The sequence below is a fragment of the Pogonomyrmex barbatus genome, unplaced genomic scaffold (genome assembly GCF_055798465.1).
Source record: "Pogonomyrmex barbatus isolate J1 unplaced genomic scaffold, ASM5579846v1 scaffold3, whole genome shotgun sequence".
Classification (NCBI taxonomy): domain Eukaryota; kingdom Metazoa; phylum Arthropoda; class Insecta; order Hymenoptera; family Formicidae; genus Pogonomyrmex; species Pogonomyrmex barbatus.
The window spans coordinates 2,950,545-2,969,694 of NW_028297127.1; the positions used below are offsets into that span (position 1 = coordinate 2,950,545).

The window sequence follows — 19,150 nt, forward strand, 5'->3', positions numbered from 1 at the left end:
ATTAAATGAGAATTAAAAGAATTGCACTACAGAAAGTAAATCAAAGAACGAGTAAAGGACCAGGCAAAATATGGAAAGCAACGCATAAAGAAAATCAAAGCCATGGGTCTGGTTGTGCTATTACTCCGATACTGGCATCCGCCACGTTCGCTCGCTCATTCTCTCATTCGCCCTCTCGCTCGTGCCTTCATCCGGCGAATGATAGAAAGGGAGATCGCACGCGGCACGTTGGCACGAGAGACCCGGAGAATCTGAGAGAAAGAGAAAGAGAGTAGAGGGGAGAGAGAGAGAGAGAGAGAGAGAGAGAGAGAGAGAGAGAGAGAGAGAGAGAGAGAGAGAGAGAGAGAGAGAGAGAAACACAAGAACCGTAGCAGACCGAGGAGAGACCGGAGATCGAGGGAGATTGAGAGAGAACGAGGAAGATCGGCGGGGTTCCACGGGAGAGAAGAGATCCGAGAGAGATCGAAAATACGCTGCATAACGCTGGTAGACGGGGAAAGGTGCAGCGGGGGTGCTCCGAACCATTCGGGATGGTGGGGATGGACCGCGGCGGGTCGAGTCGTGGGCGCGAAATGGTCGGTGGAAAGGAAAGGAGAGGAGAGCGCAGGGGAGTAAGGGAGAAAGGGAGAGAGAGAGAGTGAGTTCGTGAAGGAAGGGAGGGGGGGGAGTGCAGGCGCGGAGCGACCCGACCGACCAACCGTCTACCAGTCAGTCATCCGTGCTCCGTCGTGCGAGTGAGATCGCGGCGGTACGCTCGCTCGGTGTGGTTACTTGCGCGCGCGCGACGACGACGACGACGACGACGACGACGACGACGACGACGACGACGGCGACGAGGACGACGACAGCTCGACGTCGTCGTTCGACAATCTACGGTCGCCGGTGTGGCTAACGCACGGGACACGAGGACGTGGCGAACAGCGACGTTCGCAGCATCCGCGCGAACTTTCAGAGCGCGGGTGGCTGGGCTGCTGGAATACAACCGCACCGTTCCCTCGTGCACATCATCTCGGCCTTCCGCGTTCCTTCTTGAGACGACGAGGCGTGGATCCGGAGGAAATCGGCCGATTTCCGATGAACGCGGAGGGTGAGTGAATGATTTATTTGGCCGTAACGCGCATCGCCGCATTGCGAAACGTATAACGCGTCGAGCCGATCGTCCGTAGCGAGTCGACATATGATCGCGTGGTCGCGCCATACGAGACACACGAATACCGTTAGGCAACCTCTCTCCGTGAAAGGCCGTGAATTTCAACGACGAAAGACCGCTCGTCGCCACGCTGTTATAATCTTTGAGCTCGCGCTCCGGAAATTGTTTTCTTTGGGTAAGAGACTCGGTTACGCGAGGTTGCGCGATGTGTCACGGAACGCGAAGGCCAGGGACACACGTTGTATGTATCGCGTGGGAATTATTTTGAATTCGGAACGTCTACGGTTTGTGTGTTTACGTCGCTCCCGCTCCGCTCTGTTTTGGAATCACGAGACGCGCGTCACGTGCGTCTGCCTTCATGCGCGCGAGAGCCGCATTAATTTCAAACTAACGCGCGTGTAAGTGCGATCGTTTACTTGCGATTAATAGTGTCGTAAGAAATATATTTTTCTACCTACACGCTAATGAAATGGGGATATTAGATACAGATATAGATTTTAGGTGAACAGATAGAATAAATGGATAAATAACTTTTAACATCTATCTGTAAGTACAATGTTTTTCACATATTATTTTATTTGATAAGTTTATATCTAGGACCATTTTAGGACGGTCTTAAGATCTTAGCCAATCAGAACTTTGGCCATATTCATATCTTTCGATGCTTAAGATGATCCTAAACAAACAGACTATAAATATCGCTTAGAAAATATTTAGATAATTTAACTAGAGATAAATAAGAAACTAGATATCTTATATTAGTGGTGATTTAATTATCATACTTTCACTAACGACACGCAGTTTTATTAAGTGTACGGGATATTTTGTATTTCAATTCACTGGAATTAATATTGAAATTAATATTGAATTTCACCGCTATTGTAATTTTTAAATAAAATAACGAACGAAAAAAATGGCAGCTTGTAACAACAATTATATTTCTTCTTATTTTTTTGGAATATCCAAGATTGATTTTTTTACGATTTGATTTTTATTTTACATTTAATGCGAATGTAATAAATATACATAAAATATTCTCCATAAAAATGAGGAATTTCGAAATCTCTAGAAAGATTTCACTGATTTAGAATAAATGATATTATATTTCCTCCATAGTAAAAACAAGAGACACACATAGCATATAGACATAAAATAAGCATAGATATGTCACGGTTAGAAATACTTTATGTACATAGTATATTTTATTACATACTGTTTCAATATCGATATGTTGTAAACGGTAATCTCTCTTTATTACGAGTTATTACAAAAATATTCGGAAAAATACAAGATTTAAATTTAATAATGTAATAAATAAATATAGTAGGGCAACAGACCTTTCTCTTTCCGTTAATTTATATGATATACGTAATCTCCGAACAGAGTAATATTTTCTGGTTTTTTTTCCTAAATGAGGGCATATTTCACAAAAGCTCGGTGCAAATCTCATATTTCGCGAGCGCTGGCGTATCAACTGGTTTCAATTAAACGTTCGCTCATCGAAAAATATTTCGTTTTTCTCGAGAGGGTACGTGGATGCAATCGTCCCCGAGTTTCATGGAGCGATGTTAATTTGCAACGCGGTGTTTACTGATCGCGAACGCGCGCTGGCCTGGGAGAAAATAAATTCGCTCGCGAAACGCGGCCATGCCAATCTCTTTATTGCGGTCGCGCATGTATTTTTCGGGATTCGCGGCATATACCATCGGATAAGTAATCTCGTTTGATTGCATTTGCCGAGGCTAAGCATTTCCGATTGTACCGCAGAGATCGCGGCTCCTCCCGCAATCACGTCCCTTCGATTATTTGCATTCCTGGATATTGCATTCATAATATCGAACGTTTCGTTAAATAGCAAGCGTACCAAATATATTTTTTTAGATAAAACCGAAGATAAGTTTTATATTCAACGCGAGTTTCTTGCGAACATCTCGCAACAGATTTTTGAATTAGAATTCGATTGAATTAAAATTCATTTGAAATTGTCAAATTTTATGTAAATATATAAAAGAGGATAGATGTAATTTTGTTGAGTGATCTATAACGTTGAAGCTTAATATGTCAAAATATTAAAATTAATTTAAATTTCATAATTTAAAATAAGTTCCTTGTTTAGATCTCTTCGTGGAAAAAAATAATACTGAAAGAATGCATTTCTATAACTCTACATTGCGAAATATTCATTCCCTATTTATCTCGTCTTAACAAGAAGAATCGAATCAGTCGGTTTTGCTGATGTTTGCTCAGTATTTTCTCATTACAATAAACTACACTACTAAAGTACCTTTGCAGTCTTTGACCTCAGTTTCCTATTACAAGAACGACCTTGGCATCGCTCCGTTTCAACGGATTGTTCCACCTCGGTGTATCGCAATTTATTTTCATTTATGAGATTTTACGGAATTCGAGCTTTAAGTCTTGGTTCAATTACAATAAGAGTAACATGTAACGACATGAAATTTATCAAGGAATCTTTAACGGAAAACGTACATATAATGTTCTAATACAGCCAGTATAAAACTACTCGAAAGTAAATTAACAAAATAGCTATTTCTATATGAATCTTGCAATTTTGTTGTCACGTGGAAGTTACAGTTTATCTTCAACGTTGCTTCATTTTCATGTTCGTGATGCATTATTGATGAAGACGAGTGAAGTTACGCACAGTAATATCGTCTGTAATAGGATGGCCGTTTCGCTTTACATAGAACCGCTTCGCGTAATATTGAGATGCATATCAGCGATACTGCTCCGCTATTTGGAGAACTAAAATCTGTAACGAGATATGCCTTCATATAAAGGTGGATTCACTTCGATACACTATTCCGTTAACAAAACATTGTAAATATATATATTATATTATATATAAACATTGTAAATATATAAATATATATATTGTATTCGGAAAATAGATACATTTGTACTGACCCAGAAATTCTTTGAAAAATACTGTTTACTCTGTGCCGATGTTCGCGCATTTGCGTATATATATATATATATATATATATATATATATATATATTTTATTATTGTCCATTAATAATCCGTAATCGACCTACTATTTTCCGAACTGTTCCGATCTGTTGACATTGTTTTAATGCATCCGCGAATTTTCGCTTTATCTCTATTAACATCATAGTTATTTGCAAAACGCGTTTAATTCTGTATCATGTCGAGCAATTCGAAAAACAAAATTCAAAGCGAAATAATGATATTGCGATACGTGCTCTCATAAAAAATAATAGACCTCGCGAGAGGTATTAATTCTTCTGAGTTTTAAAATGTGAAAGAGATGCATTTTGAATATTTTATTTTTACAAAGCTATCACACAAGATTGATTATTTTACAATATGCAGTGCAAATTGAATTACGACTGAAGTTAAATTTGTGGTACGATAAAAATAAACTAAAATGAACTAAAAAATGAAATTTTTAAGATAGATATGCATTAACGCATATAAGACATCGATCGATATATACCGCGTTTTTTCAAATAAATGTTTGTAACTTTGAACTCAGAGAATTCTCGCTTCGTTTGTTTTTGTTTGAAACCAACTGTCCAACTTTCGAATTGTGCGCTGTATCTTCATTACTTCTTGTTACATCGCATAATCGACTGTCAGACTGTCGACCTCTCTCTGTAATGTTATCTCTGTGAAATATAAATGTAACTATAAAATACTAGATATAGTTAAAAATTGCAGACGTAAAGGATTATTAATAAAAATTTTATATATTATATTTTTATTACGTGCTAATATATATTTTTATAATAACATATTAATTTATTGATAATATTTGATTTGATTTTAATTTTAAAAATAATTTTCTCTAATTTAAGAGATTGTAATAATTGACATTTTCATGAAATGAAGGATTAAGCGTTATAAATAAAATGTGATATAGAAAAATAACAATAGAGATAGATAATTAATATGTATAGAGTAAGTAATATAATATTTATTTAAAAGATAATTTTTATTAATTCGTTGATCTGTGCATTAATGTTGTTTGTTCGATGAAAATTTGATTGAGATTAAATTTTCAAACTTAAATATTTGGTGAATAAACTTCAAATGCAGTTTGTATTAAAATCTTTGTCCATTTGTCTTTGTCCATTTGTTCTTACCGATTTTTCGATTTCTTCTTCTTTGGAACAAAAGAGGTATCTTGGAAACCGAGTTGGCAGTCAGGTAGAGCTTAGGTACTTTGTAGAACTAAAATGGCTCCGCCGTGGAGATCATTTTCGAATGTGAAGGCTGTTATTATATACCTAAACGAAAGATCTCGTCCGTTATAGTTCGGTTACACTTTTAGTCAAGAGATCGAATTCGTTTTAAAAGAATAGTTTTTTCCCCGACGATACTTATAACTCGACTTGATTGCTCTCCATTGCCCTCTATCCAACTATCCTCGAATGGCAGTTTTGCCCTCTTTTATCTTGAAATTAAAAAGAGGGCCATTGCTGTCGTCTCGGCTGGCCGGTCGCCCCGGCTCAGCTATGAAGAGGACAGAACGACAAAGAGAAGCCCGACACAAAGTGCGAGAGGATTGTGAAAGAAAGGAAAGGTGGTGTCACAGATGAGGACGGGGGTAGTTGGATAGGACGCGAGTTGGCTTAAATTTAATTCACTTCTCCAGCAACCCTTTTCTATTCTCTCTTTATCACGAGAGCGACTCTAGCGGGATGAGGGGGAAGAGAAGAGGGGGAAACGAGGTTGGTGGAAGACCAACTCGCGAATGCAATTTCCTCGGGGCGCGAGCTAGATGTTCCTGCGAGTTGCAACCGTCCAGGCCGACCAATGTCGAGTCCTTTTTCCAGGGGTTGACTCACTCGAAAGATTCTTTGAACGTGACGATAATACGAACTTGCAGCACCTCATTTTACTGTTAGGATTTAATAGGACCGTGCTAATAGCGCACGCAAGAGACTGTAGACATTATCTGAGCATGAATTCTATTTCTTTAAACATTGAGATAGATTTCACAAATTGTATAAAGTTTGTAAAAAAATATTCACAGAAAGAACTATGATAAAAAGAGCAAGCGAAGATGATGTTAAGAAATATGAATCCTTGTCATGTAGAGAATAATGAAGAGAAATTATATTGCAATTATATGTTATAGTAATCCAAAATTATTTTTTGATGATATCATTTTCATATATTTTTTAATATTTATCTTTGATAAAATAAAATGCTAAAGAATTTATGAAAGATTTGGAATTAAATATTTTAATTTTGATATAATATAAATTAAAATATTTTTTGAAGTATGTTTTCAATTATAGTCGAAAGTGGAAAATAAATTTTTGTAATATTATATTATTAATTTATTTAAAATAATTTATTTTAAAAAATTTTATATTTATACTATATTTATATTATATTTTAACTATATTTATACGAAAATATAATCTAAATATAATCTAATAATCTAGAATTGAAAAGTAATAAATTATCGAAACACATTGTGCAAGTAGAAAATCAATCATCTTATTCTAACAATCGCTATGATGATAATTGCAGTTTTACACTTGAAACGCAAATTTCTCTTTTCACTGACTTAATCTATGTTTATGATTGATGAATATTATATATCGAACGTGTGAATTATATAGCAAAACATAAATTATATTACACGTCTCGTTCTCAATGATAGTATTGTAGGTTTTTAGCGTTTGTGACAATTCTTTTTTATTTGTCTTTATTCTTTTTTAATCCATTTCAGATCAGAACACAATTCTTATACACATGAACGTAACTTAAAATTATTGTAAAATTGTTCGTGCAAATTGATCGTTAGCTCTTTGAATGGGTCTGTTATAAAATCTAAAAAAGGTCTGGAAACTAACTGTCCATCCGACGCTCTGTTTTACAGAGATGTTAATATCCCAAAAATCAAGTAGTATTCCTTTTCTGTCGATCGTAATTTTATTTTAGTAACGTGAAATCACTGAGAGCTAATATAAAATAATAACTCTAATATATAATGGAGAATCGGGTTACATCATATGACGAATGCAATTTTGATCATGTACGAGACGAAATTATTCCATCGAATAGTAATCGACGTAAACTGATATAGATTTTGCTGTTAAATTTTTTTTTTTTGGCATGAGAATGCTGACTGGACCGAACGTTCCTCAAACGTGACTTTATTACAAAGTGCAAATGCTTGGTGATGCGATGCATCGTTAACGTTGGAGAATAATGTTGTACGCTAAGAAATATGCATAGATAAGATTTTTCAATATGTATTTTATCTTACATATTGCATATTTGCTTTTGTCGATTTTAAATTATTTTTAAATTATTCACTCTTCCAAACTAATTTTCTCCTAGTTTATAGTTTTTAAACTTCTTTGATGTTTGAAGTTGATATAAAAATTCATAAATCAAAAACTGACCAACTCAGATTTTTAGCAAGCTCGTAGCATGTATACGATATCGTGTATCAGAACTTGCTTTGAAATTAATTTTTGTGATTATTAAGTACCTGAAATATTTCACAGTTAAGCTGCGATTTTGCAAGTTATCAAGTATCTAAAATTAGTTGAAAATTTTTGTCGGGAACTTTGACTAATCAATTTCTCTTAACATCGTTTGCAGTTCGAGACCCGTTTCAAAGCAAAGAGATATCTCCTACCTAACTCAGTCAGGACCTTGGCGGTACATCTCGTTGTTCGTCTCCTGCGGTGGGCCCAAGGGAACAATGCGGTGCTCGATGACGTGATCGACCTTTCGGTCAGCTACGCGCCGTGACCTCGTTCGAGTGGCTGGCCATTCACTTCTTCGCGACCGAACATCGTCGTAAACATCAAACTCGAGGAGCGCGACAAGATACCAAAACGAAATCGAGAATCTCTTTTTTTTTAAAAAAGTCAAAAGAAGAAGTAAAGTTTTATGGAAAAGAGCACTTCTCCAGATATCGATTCATGGAGGGGAGAGAGAGAGAGAGGATGTCAACATCATGAGGATATCTCTATAACGACGGATCATACACTTGACAGGACCAAGGGGTGAACAATTGAGATGCACGGAAGCGAAATTGTTTGACCAAATGATTTGCTGACACCCGAAGACGAGAGGATGTAAGAGGAGGAATTCTGGAGTTATGACAGACGCGTGAGGAACGAAACGCTGACGACGTCGCGCGAATCATTGAGACGTGTCGGTAAAAAATTCCACGCCGGCAAAGCGAACACTTTTTCTGCTACATTTGACAAGGGAACGAGCGGAGAAACGAAATACAGAGGATCCAACAGCGAGACTGAAGTTTCATCTCAGATTTCAGAGGAAAGGGAGATATGAAAATCTTCAGGGGGCGAACGTGAAACTATGAAAATCGATGGGCGAAAGTCAAGACGAAGATTCAAGATCCGATCAAATTTTTTATTAAATGTAAGAATTAGACGCAACGATCTGAAACCTGACAAACGTGGCTGACTCGGTTTAAATAAAGGTGAATATTAAAGAATAGAGAAAGCGATGATAAATCACTTGGTCTTCTTGAGATCCCCCTGCGTGTGAATTCCAGCGTGGAGTTGACGTGAGGCAAGGTCACACATTGGATGTCCGCGCGGCGTGAATTTCCGCGAATCGGGAAGGTCATTCGCGATCGCCGCAGTGACCGCGCGCGGACATCCGCGTTCGCGTTCGCGACGCTATCATTGCGAGAATCATTCCGCCGTTTTCCCCACTCGTCGACGGCCACATGACTTGACGATTACCTCTTTCTCCTCCCGCTGCTGCTCGTTGGCCGAAGGCGGCGGCGGCAGTGGCAGCGACAACGTCACGACGACGTTGACGTGGACGATAGCGACGGCGAGGAGTCAACGGCTGACAACGCGGCGTGGTGGAGGTTCGGTACTTAAAACGAGTGACACGCGCCGCCAGCGATTCAGTCGTTTGCAAGCAGTTGGTCCGCAGGTGCGAGACGCGCGTGGGTGCCTGCGAGACGCGCGCGCGCGTGTGTGTGGATGTGTATGTGTGTATGATTGCGTTTTCCTGGATCGTCGTCTCGCGCGTACACGTGCGCGGTCTGTAAGAAAAGGGGCTTCCCACACAAAGATTTCACGCAGACACAGGAAGGGATCGGCCGAGGCTAGTCGCAGCAGGGAACAAAGTTGAGCGATACGTAAAGTAATTCTGTTAGAGGTTGTGGGTCCTTCTTCTTTTTCGTTCCGGCAACCGTGGTGCGTGACGACCGTGGTGTTTGTCGTGGTGGCGCGGTGTTACCATCGTGTCACTGTTGCCCTGGCAAGCGGTGGCGACGGTGGCGGTGGTGTTGGTGGTGGATATATATATATATATATATAGGTGGATATATATATATATATATATATATATATATATATATATATAGTAGTGGATGATAACGGTAACTCGCGGGGGTGGCGAAACTGGAGCAGCCGGTGGCGATCGTCGTCGTCGGTGCAGCGGAGGAGCTATCATGTGCACGCGGCGGATTTTCGGACTGGCGGTCGTGGCCCTGCTGACTCTCGGCGGTCGAGCGCGCGCGTACACCAACCAGTGGGCGGCACACATCGATGGAGGAGAGGAAGCGGCCAGGCGAGTCGCCGAGGATTATGGATTTCGCTATTTGGGCAAGGTCAGCGTCACGAATCCCCCCCGCTGAGAAGAACTAGATTTTTTTTCCTTTTAATTTTTTCTTTTCGTGCTCGTGCGTTTCTCGATGATCACGGAAAATCTTTTTTTGCACGACCGTAGGACCAATACGGTTCTACAGTTCCACTTTTGGCGATAATTTTAATTTAATTTATATTTATATTGTTTTAATTAACCAACCGTGAAAATGGGACGATTATGAAATCGGATTATTGAGGAATAATGAGTATTATTAAAATGAGATTAATTAATTAATTGAAATACGTTTCAGTTTATGTAATGTGACGTTTTTCTTTCAAATGTAATTTAACGGAAAAGTGTAATTAAAAAGTAGCAATATCAAATATTTGAATATTAATTAATTCGTCGAAAATCGAAAGTGCTGCGAAGCATGCTATGGATATAAACAAGAATGATATCATCACGAAGGTGAATTATACAATGCGCTTGAGATGAGGATGAGATTTAATGGCACGTTCTTCCAGCTAACAATCGAATAAACGATCTGCGCCATTTAATTCTTACGGCACTCGACTCTTATTATACACCATCCAGGTTAAAATTACTAAAATATATTCACCTGACCTTATCAAGTGCGGTAAATTTGAATGCAAATTCGAATTAGAGAATTCTATTCTCGTGTAGAATAACTTGATATTGTGATGAGGAAAACCGCTTTGTACTTTAATTAAATTCTGTCTCAATCATTCGTGAAGTTAAGAAGTACAGAAATCGCTTAAATTGATCTCTCTCACAAATTGGATATGCGAATTAATGTTTAAAGAAGAAACATATGCCACAGTGAGCGGTTTAAATATGCAATTAACGATCTGCAAATACGCTTTCGCTGAATTTGTTCACCGATATGTTATCTCCGCTTCCAATAGAGATATTTTAAAGAGAAACGTAATCCTCATCCGATTACATTTATAATCTTTAATATTTTTATTCCTTCAGCATTTTTATCTCAAAATCGAGAAATATACGGAGATTTATCCCTTTCGTTCTGGTAATATGCTGGTCTCAAAGGAAACTTTCGTACCATATGATAACGTTTAAGGTCGAAGTTAGCGGAGAATTAAGCTCAATACATTTCCAACCGATAGATTTCATACGGGATCTAATATGATACTTATATTTTGCTCCGAGTTAAATAGCATATACCTGATAACTTCTAAATCGAATTCCTCGGAGTTCTATTATCTCATTTAGTTTCGTTTGTCGATATGATTCTTATACCAAATGAACGTAATTGACATTTTTTATAATTTTCTTTTCTTATCATTTTCTTCTACAAAATGCCAAGGCCCATTTTTTTCTACGTTTTTTCTCGAAAAACACAACCGATTTTTAATGGCATTTGGCTTTTCATCATTTTTCGCGATTCAGAGGAAACATGTCGATTTCGAAACGGACATCGAATCCATTGCCGTATTTTTCATGCCTTCTGTGATCACAATGGAAAAATTTCCCGTTGCTCGTTCACGCCGTGTCATCACGCTCTCTTTTTACCACGAGACGTGCTATCGCGAGAAGATCCATATAATGCACTTCGTTGATCCGTTACGTAATAATTCCCGGATTGTAATTTGTTCGGAAAATTATATAACTCCATTTGAGAGAGAAATTTTATTTTATTTTTAGATTTCGATTACATCTTTGTCGTGAAGCAGACGTGTCATTTAGCGCTTAATCGCACATCAGCCCATACGCAGAAAGTCTGTGATAATTTTATTTGGTTTACTTGATGATAATCCTATTTTGTATGCGTATGCATATGAGTGAGTATGGAATATATTTTAACATTCATAAACACATATGGGATGAAATTTACGTGGATTTTAATATTTTTTTAAAAGGAATTCGAATATTCGAAAACTTTTCTCTCTCATTATAAGATTATGTATTATATTTACGCGGATTTTTTACGCGGTGTTTTTGAAAGGAATCAGAATATTCCATCTACGTGTTAAAATTCTTACTACAATCGTATTCAGAGCTGCTCATAGAACGAGGTGCTTTTCACACCAAGATATTACATCGCGCTGTACTCGCGCTGCCTATCAGACAAGATAACAATCCAATCCTAGTTATAACCGACTCTCCTCGAGAAACAGCCGATCGCTGACGTAAGCCGTGGTGACGTGTGCCTCTGTTTCAGTGACCGTGAAGGCCGCGATGTAGGCTTCGTTGTCGCAGTTGTCACAGACGGAAATTAACCTCCGCGACAATCTCCTTTCTGCCTAAATAACTCGCGACGGAGAATCGAACTCGTTATCTTCGCTTTCCACGTCGGTTCTTCTTCAATCGAGCACAAACGATAGACTTCAATTTGCGGAAAGTTGCGTACGGCGCACCGTCGAAATATCGATGAAATATCGCGCTCGCGATAAAATGGTTTAGTTGAGAATATTCCGAATTTTAGATTATCGAAAGAGAGAGAGAGAGAGAGAGAGAGAGAGAGAGAGAGAGAGAGAGAGAGAGAGAGAAGGGGAGGAGGGAGGGAGAGAGAACTGCGAAATATTTTATTTCTTTCGATATAAGTTTACATTACGCTTGCGATTTTATTGTTGTTTTTGTTAAGCTTGACATTGGATGATCTTATCTTGGAGATAAAACCGGTTATACTGTTCTCTAGTCTAAAGGCAACAGGATAAACATATATTCCTATATGTTCTTGTTCTATAGTCATTTATGTAATAAATTATGCTAACAATATCAATAGATCGATTACTGAACAAAAGGTTAAATGATACAGTTATTAAAGTAAAATTTATTTTATGTATTAACTAAGTAATATATAGTTGGTTGGCAATAAAAAATAAAATTCAAAATAAAAGCTTGAGAACGATGCGGGAAGGATAAAAGTGATAATCCGAAATCTTTTTAATAATTCGAGAGATATATATTCGGTCAAAGATATTATGAAAGATGACCATATGGTTTGCTATGCAACTCTCCGTTCGCTCATTTTATTCGCTCGAATGCGCAATCCTTTGACTTGACAAGACAAAATCTCCTCGTAAGACAGTCTTACGACAACAAGAAATAGTTATCGAATTTTTTAACGATTCATAATCTAATAATTTTGTATCTCAAACTATTCTAGCATAATTTTGATTAATTTTGGCATTGATTATTACATAATTTTTCTAACAATTAACAGATGTTTCAACCTTCATATTTATCTTCATATTTTATTTTCATTTATAATTTTATTTTTGTTCTCTTTATATATTGTGAAGCGGCGGAAGTGCGATAAAGCAGCCTTGTTTGTAATTATGCGCATACATATATATGTGATATCGATGATTTTTAAGATTGAATAACACAACAGGATGTTGCAAGGGGAGATAAATGCGCACGCACGCATATATTTTGCTGGCGCGAAAACTTTTCTGCTCATGCTAGTCCAATGGAAAATCCATGCCATTTAAATGATTCGTTCGATCACGTTATCTCTATTTTTATTTTCCTTTTTTCTATTTTCCTTTTTTTCCATTGCGCTGACATGCGGATGACTCTTTACATTGCATCGACAGACGAACGACACTCACCATGCGTAAACCATGCTCTCACAGAATATCGCCGTAACGTGAAATCGCGTTCAAAATTGTAAAATGATAAACAGAATTTGAAAACGAAAATTCACGGAATTGCGAAATTTTAGTCGTATTAAACTCTCGTGCGGCATATACGGACACATGGATTTTCCGTATGTGTTAGCTGTTCCGTTACGCGCCAAAGTGGCCTCGAATGTTTGCCGATTTAATTTTGCAAGCGGCTACAATCACTTGCGAAATGTCGAATGATCGCGACCGTACGTTTATGAACGCCTCGATAATAGAACGAATACACATGCATATGGGATGCTCTTGTGACTTAGTATGTTGGTCTCTTGTTACCTCTCGTGAACTTCGTAGTTTTCCACGAAAAGCTTACACGTGCTGAATATTTTTCAAGATAAAAGCAGCAACATATATTGCTGATTATGCAAAATGCATGAAACATGTGCAATAAACAGGACAATTTGTAAAAGCGAAATATTATTCACCGAAATCATGAATACTAAAGAATTTGATATTTTAACTGCATATTTTTTGTTTTATAGATAATTATAATTATTTTTATTTATTATTGATTTTTGTTAAATTGATAATTCTTCGTTTGGTATATTATTTATAATGTTGTCGTTTATATTTCGCGATTTTTTTATCTTGAGATTTTTAATGTTGCAAATACACTTTATAGATAACGTAATAGTTGACCTCGAGTCGATATTTCTAAGAATCGATGTAGTTTGCTCGTTTTCGTCGATAATAATGACAGATAATAATTAATCTTTTTTTTATGTTTTGATTAGGTTAATCTGTTGAAGTTCCTCGTAATTGCTTTTATTTATCAATCGCACAGTCCTTGAGAAAAAAAGAAGAAATTGCGATATCGTGCGTCACGTTCAGTCAAGTTCATATTAATGTATTGCATGTATCATGAATATATACGATTAGTGTTAAAACCGGGAATAACGTGCCACTGGGAATATCCTGTTTGAATTAAAACATGAAAAAATCAAATCAGAAAGATTATAATAATCCAAATTTGAATTATCTCATTTTTGACATTTGAGTTGCAAAAATATATTTGTACAAATATATATGCATGTTTTTATTTTATATGTTTTTATGTTTTTATGTTTTTTATTCATTTTTTTAAATCTTGAGATATTATTACTTTTAATTTAATTATATTTAAAATTATTCTTTCAGACATTCTTGTAAAAGAATTTTTCTGTGATATTTTTATTAACAGGAATATTGTTGAATACGTTTCGCGTATGCTACCTCTAATATTATCTTTATTTTTAATTTGATTTTCCTTTTGATTTATAAATTTATTAAGTTTTATTTATTATTTATTTTTATAAATAAATATTATTATTAAAACGTTTCATAAAAATTATCTGAAAAAATTTTGAATCCGGAAGAAAAAAAGAAATCTTTGCCGATGTAAAGGCAAATGCTAAAATGCTTGCGATTAATATTATTGTATTATTACTATTATATCATTATCATTATATGGCAATCTTCTCGATATATACAATCATCAAAGTATGCAATTTTACAATAATAGTTAGTCATGAAGTAAGTGCAACGAGAATATCAATCAACATTGGAAAAGAAGTTTCAAACACATTATTTAAACACATAAAATTTCTTAATTGGATCTCTTAATGAATTTTACTATTTTCGTGATTATTCTACTCCAATTGAAATATTTTTAAACAATTTAATATATTTTTAAAATTTATGTTATTTCCATTTTTAGTAACTTAGTAGTTTTAGATTTTTTAAAATCTTTGATTATATATTTTTGTTTAAAAATTTTTAAGATTATATTAAATCTTATTATTATTATTTTATTATTATTCTTATTAATTTATATTAAATATTTCCTGCTTATTTAAATTATAAGAATTTCAACAATAATTATATTGTTTGATAATTTCAATTGTTTGGCGTCCAATGCTTGTCTAAACATATTAATTAACTTCTTTAGTGATCAAATCGGATTGACGGAATAAAATTAGAATTAAATCGAAATAGAAAATCGCTAGCAGATAAAACTGGTAAGATACTATAAAGGAATGATTCACGAAGAGAGAATAGTTACCAAGAGATTCGGTTCGATGATAAATTGAGTGACCGTAGAAAGATTCGTCTCCTCGATTCACCTTTTTAGATTACTTTTGGGTTTTTTTGTGTTCTTTATCTCTCATATTGAGATAAAGAAAAATTCTTAAGAAATTTTCTTTTGTTTTTTATTTATTAATTTGTATAGTATTGATATATTTTTTTAAAAACATTTAATATCTTTCGTATAATATAAATCGATATTTATATTACATATATTAATCTTTCAACGGAAGAAATGTGAACAAAAGAAATTATATTTCTGAAATATCTCATGTATTTCAATTGTACATGCATCATTTAATTAATTAACTGATGTTGGTAATTCTTTCTTTAATTATCACAGACATTAATTTCGGAAAAAGAGATATCAGCGGCATTATTAATATTTTATTAAAATTAAATATATCTATTACGTAGCGTGATGATTTATAATCGAAAAAGCTTCATTTATCATATATTACGACGGGTTTTAGCTTCCGTTTTAATGCGGTACCGCATTTGGTCTGATAGACGAGCTGTACGCATCAGTTTTCGTATAAACGTGATAGCCGAAATTCTAGCGGACAGTAACTGTCCGGGACTTTAAAACTAGTTAAAACTTGTCCGATCTGAACAAGAAATACGAGCCGTTAAACGGAGCCGCTCGTTCAAACTACGACTGCGAATATCTAGCTACGTACGCTCATTTCATCCGCGATAAATGTGTTATATGCCGTTATTAATTTATCGCTATTATAACGGAGCTCGATCTGCACAGCTGTATGGCGAGGCCGCTATTACGCCGGCTTTCTCACCCCGGATTTTAATACTATGAATCGATGTTGCTTTAACGATGATATGCAAGAGCCCATGAACAAAGTTTATTAGCTTCATAATGCATCGAGGCTATCCATCGAAGAAACCGCGGACAATATAATAACACTTGGTAAAACCGGTCCTGATGAAATGCGAAAATACCGGACAATTTTGTGTTTCGTCATCGACAACTGACCGTAACGAGGAGATTATAGTCACGCACTTTTCATAGCAATTCGCCGTTATAGCTAAACTTGAACCAAGTACTTTAAAATCTCCCATTAGGTAGATCTTTTTAAATTCTGCGTTTTAAAAAAATTATTAAAACTTTTTTCTAAAAATTCGATTCTTCTATAATGGCAAGAGTCTCAAAAAATCAAAAAAGTAAAAAATTATATAAAAATATTTTTTTAGAATATATGGATTGTATAATAAACTCTTCATAAAATATCAATTTTGAAAAATAGAAAATACTTTCTCTATTTTTTGTAATTAAATTTTATATTCTTAAAGATAGGTATGATTTTTTTATTTTTTATATATTTCTTAAATTTTAAGATTGATATTTTTATAATAAATATTTTTATAATTAAAAACTACTTTTAGTAGATTTTTGGTTATGGATCTAACAATATCAGATTTTATAAATATTCATAACTGTGCATTTACGATTTCAATAAGAGAATGCATTTTCTATTACGTGAATACTTAAGATACATTTAAACGACTCTGTAAGTCGGTGAAAAGGCGAGCACGCAAAAGAACATCAGGTTTTCGTATTTGCAATTCGCATTCTTGCACCCTTGCCACTTGAAGGATAAAGGGCGGCTATATCGCATTAACACTCGAAGCGGATATAAACGCGGCTTTTGTCTCTTATGAGCTTTCATACTACTTCGAGATCAAACGGTCGAACGAAGGTAAAAGGGCAAAAAATCGTAATACGATTTTATCGTTACACGACAAAGAAAAATCCCAGCCTGAAACGCGTGAATTTACGTTTAAACTTCTAGTTAATTCTTAAAAGAATGTGTCTTGAAAAATATTTATGCTATCATTTTTATAATACATCATTATTAAAAACGGAATAGGATTAATTTATATTTATTGTTAAAAGTTTACACTGAGTATTTTGAATTATTTTATTTAAATAAGAATATATCGAAGTTAGTGAAGAAAATTTAATTTATAAAAAGATATACAGGGTGTCCTAATTAATTAGAAGGAAAAATAATTTTTAACATATAAATTTTTTATTATAATTTAATAATTTAATGTAATTTAATAATTTAATAATTTAATAATTTAATGTAATTTATTGTAATTTAATAATTTAATAATTTAATAATTTTTAACATATATAAATTTTTTATTGTAATTTATGAACACGTTATAATTTTAAATAAATATTTTATCAATATTTGTCAAAATTTATATTTTAAATGACAAATTAATACAATAAATTTAAAATAATAATACGTAGAGAGAATCTTATTTCTGACTTTATTCACCACCGAGTTTAAATAACATTCAGTTGTGACATTCAAGTAATATATGCTTTGCTTGACAGTTATTGTGTTGTCTATATTAGAATGAAGTAGTTAAAACGTACACCACTTTTTGGATCTCATTTTTTGGTCTCTTTTACAACAAATATTTGAACAGCGACGGAAATACGATACAGCAGGTAGGTAGATTTTTTCCATAATGTAGATAAGCAATATACCTGGTTACTAAGTGGAAACCTCGAAATGGCTACATCTACCAATATAAAAATACAAAATTTTTACATTACATTATTATTTTTACATTACATTATTATTTTACGCTTTGTCATAACTAAATTTTGAAACATTGCATGTGTGCACATAATGTTAATTTGTATGTTAATTTTAAATTGTGCGAATTAATTTTTGTAAACTTTTTATTGACGAAAGAATTCTAAAATTGTCGAATAATTTACAATTCGAGAAAAAAACATTCGATACGTTGTATAGTATAATCTTTTTTATTGTGATTATGTGATTTTTTGAAACAGAAAAAAAAATAAAATAGTTTCGAAACAGTCAAACAATGCGATCATCTTACGAAATCTTTTTCATGACACGCCACTTAATATACGCTTCTTTAAAATTACTCAATATCTTGTCTTGTCATATGAGAAATGTGAAAGAATTCTATTTTATAATAATATCTATTTGCCTCATTAAATTGATGCCATTTTAGTTTATCGATAAAGAATGGCATCAAAAATTGGTTTCTCCGTGTCAAAATCAAATTTCATCGTAGCTCGTTCGACATTCTCGTTGCAAGTAATTTCCTCTTTCATCGATCTCTCTTTTGTTTAATAACGTTTTGATCAGTGACGGGACACAGGAGCAATAATTCAGGTTAATTGGCCACACGGAACAACTTTGTTACGTTTTTTGTCGTCTTTTTACGAATATAAAAAATCGAGCGTAATGTTCCATACATATAATATTTGAAACAAGCACGTTATAACGTTTAATTTGAAGGACTGGAATTTTTTTAATGAAGCTTACATATTTAATTTTGTTTCATCACGAACCAAAAAAGTAATTGTCAGTCATCATCTTTCAAAGTAGAAATTTTGCGGCAATAAGTTTATGTTTTAACAATTTTTGACAGATACTTTTGTTTAACAGAACTAATTCGCTAATTCAGTTTCATCATTAAATTTTTTGTTTTATATTTTTATGCATTTTCAAAAAATATGCGTATTACTGAATTAGTGAGAAATAAGAAATTCGTAATTTTTGTGCCTAAAAGTTTAGATTTTTGAAAATTATACATATTTCCGAATTTATTTTTTTAAAGCTAATAATAACTGAAATGTAATTTTAATGTCGCTTGTCGAGAT

At 34.5% G+C, this 19,150-nt stretch overlaps 1 protein-coding gene across 8 annotated transcripts in view; it reads left to right on the forward strand.

Annotated features, from left to right (window-relative positions):
- The first annotated feature begins 696 nt into the window (after positions 1–696).
- The window catches only part of LOC105430658 (furin-like protease 1), a 213,423-nt gene continuing 194,969 nt past the window's right edge, over positions 697–19,150 (forward strand). For 2 of the 8 annotated variants that reach the window (XM_089080245.1, XM_089080246.1), the window contains exons 1-3: positions 698–1,087; positions 7,763–9,446; positions 9,519–9,764. In XM_089080245.1, coding sequence (XP_088936371.1) covers positions 9,525–9,764 — 240 coding nt within the window. In that variant the 5' untranslated portion in view covers positions 698–1,087; positions 7,763–9,446; positions 9,519–9,524. Of the gene's footprint in view, positions 1,088–7,762; positions 9,447–9,518; positions 9,765–19,150 lie in introns of all 8 variants that reach the window. The other 6 variants (XM_089080239.1, XM_089080240.1, XM_089080242.1 and 3 more) reach the window with 6 other exon arrangements.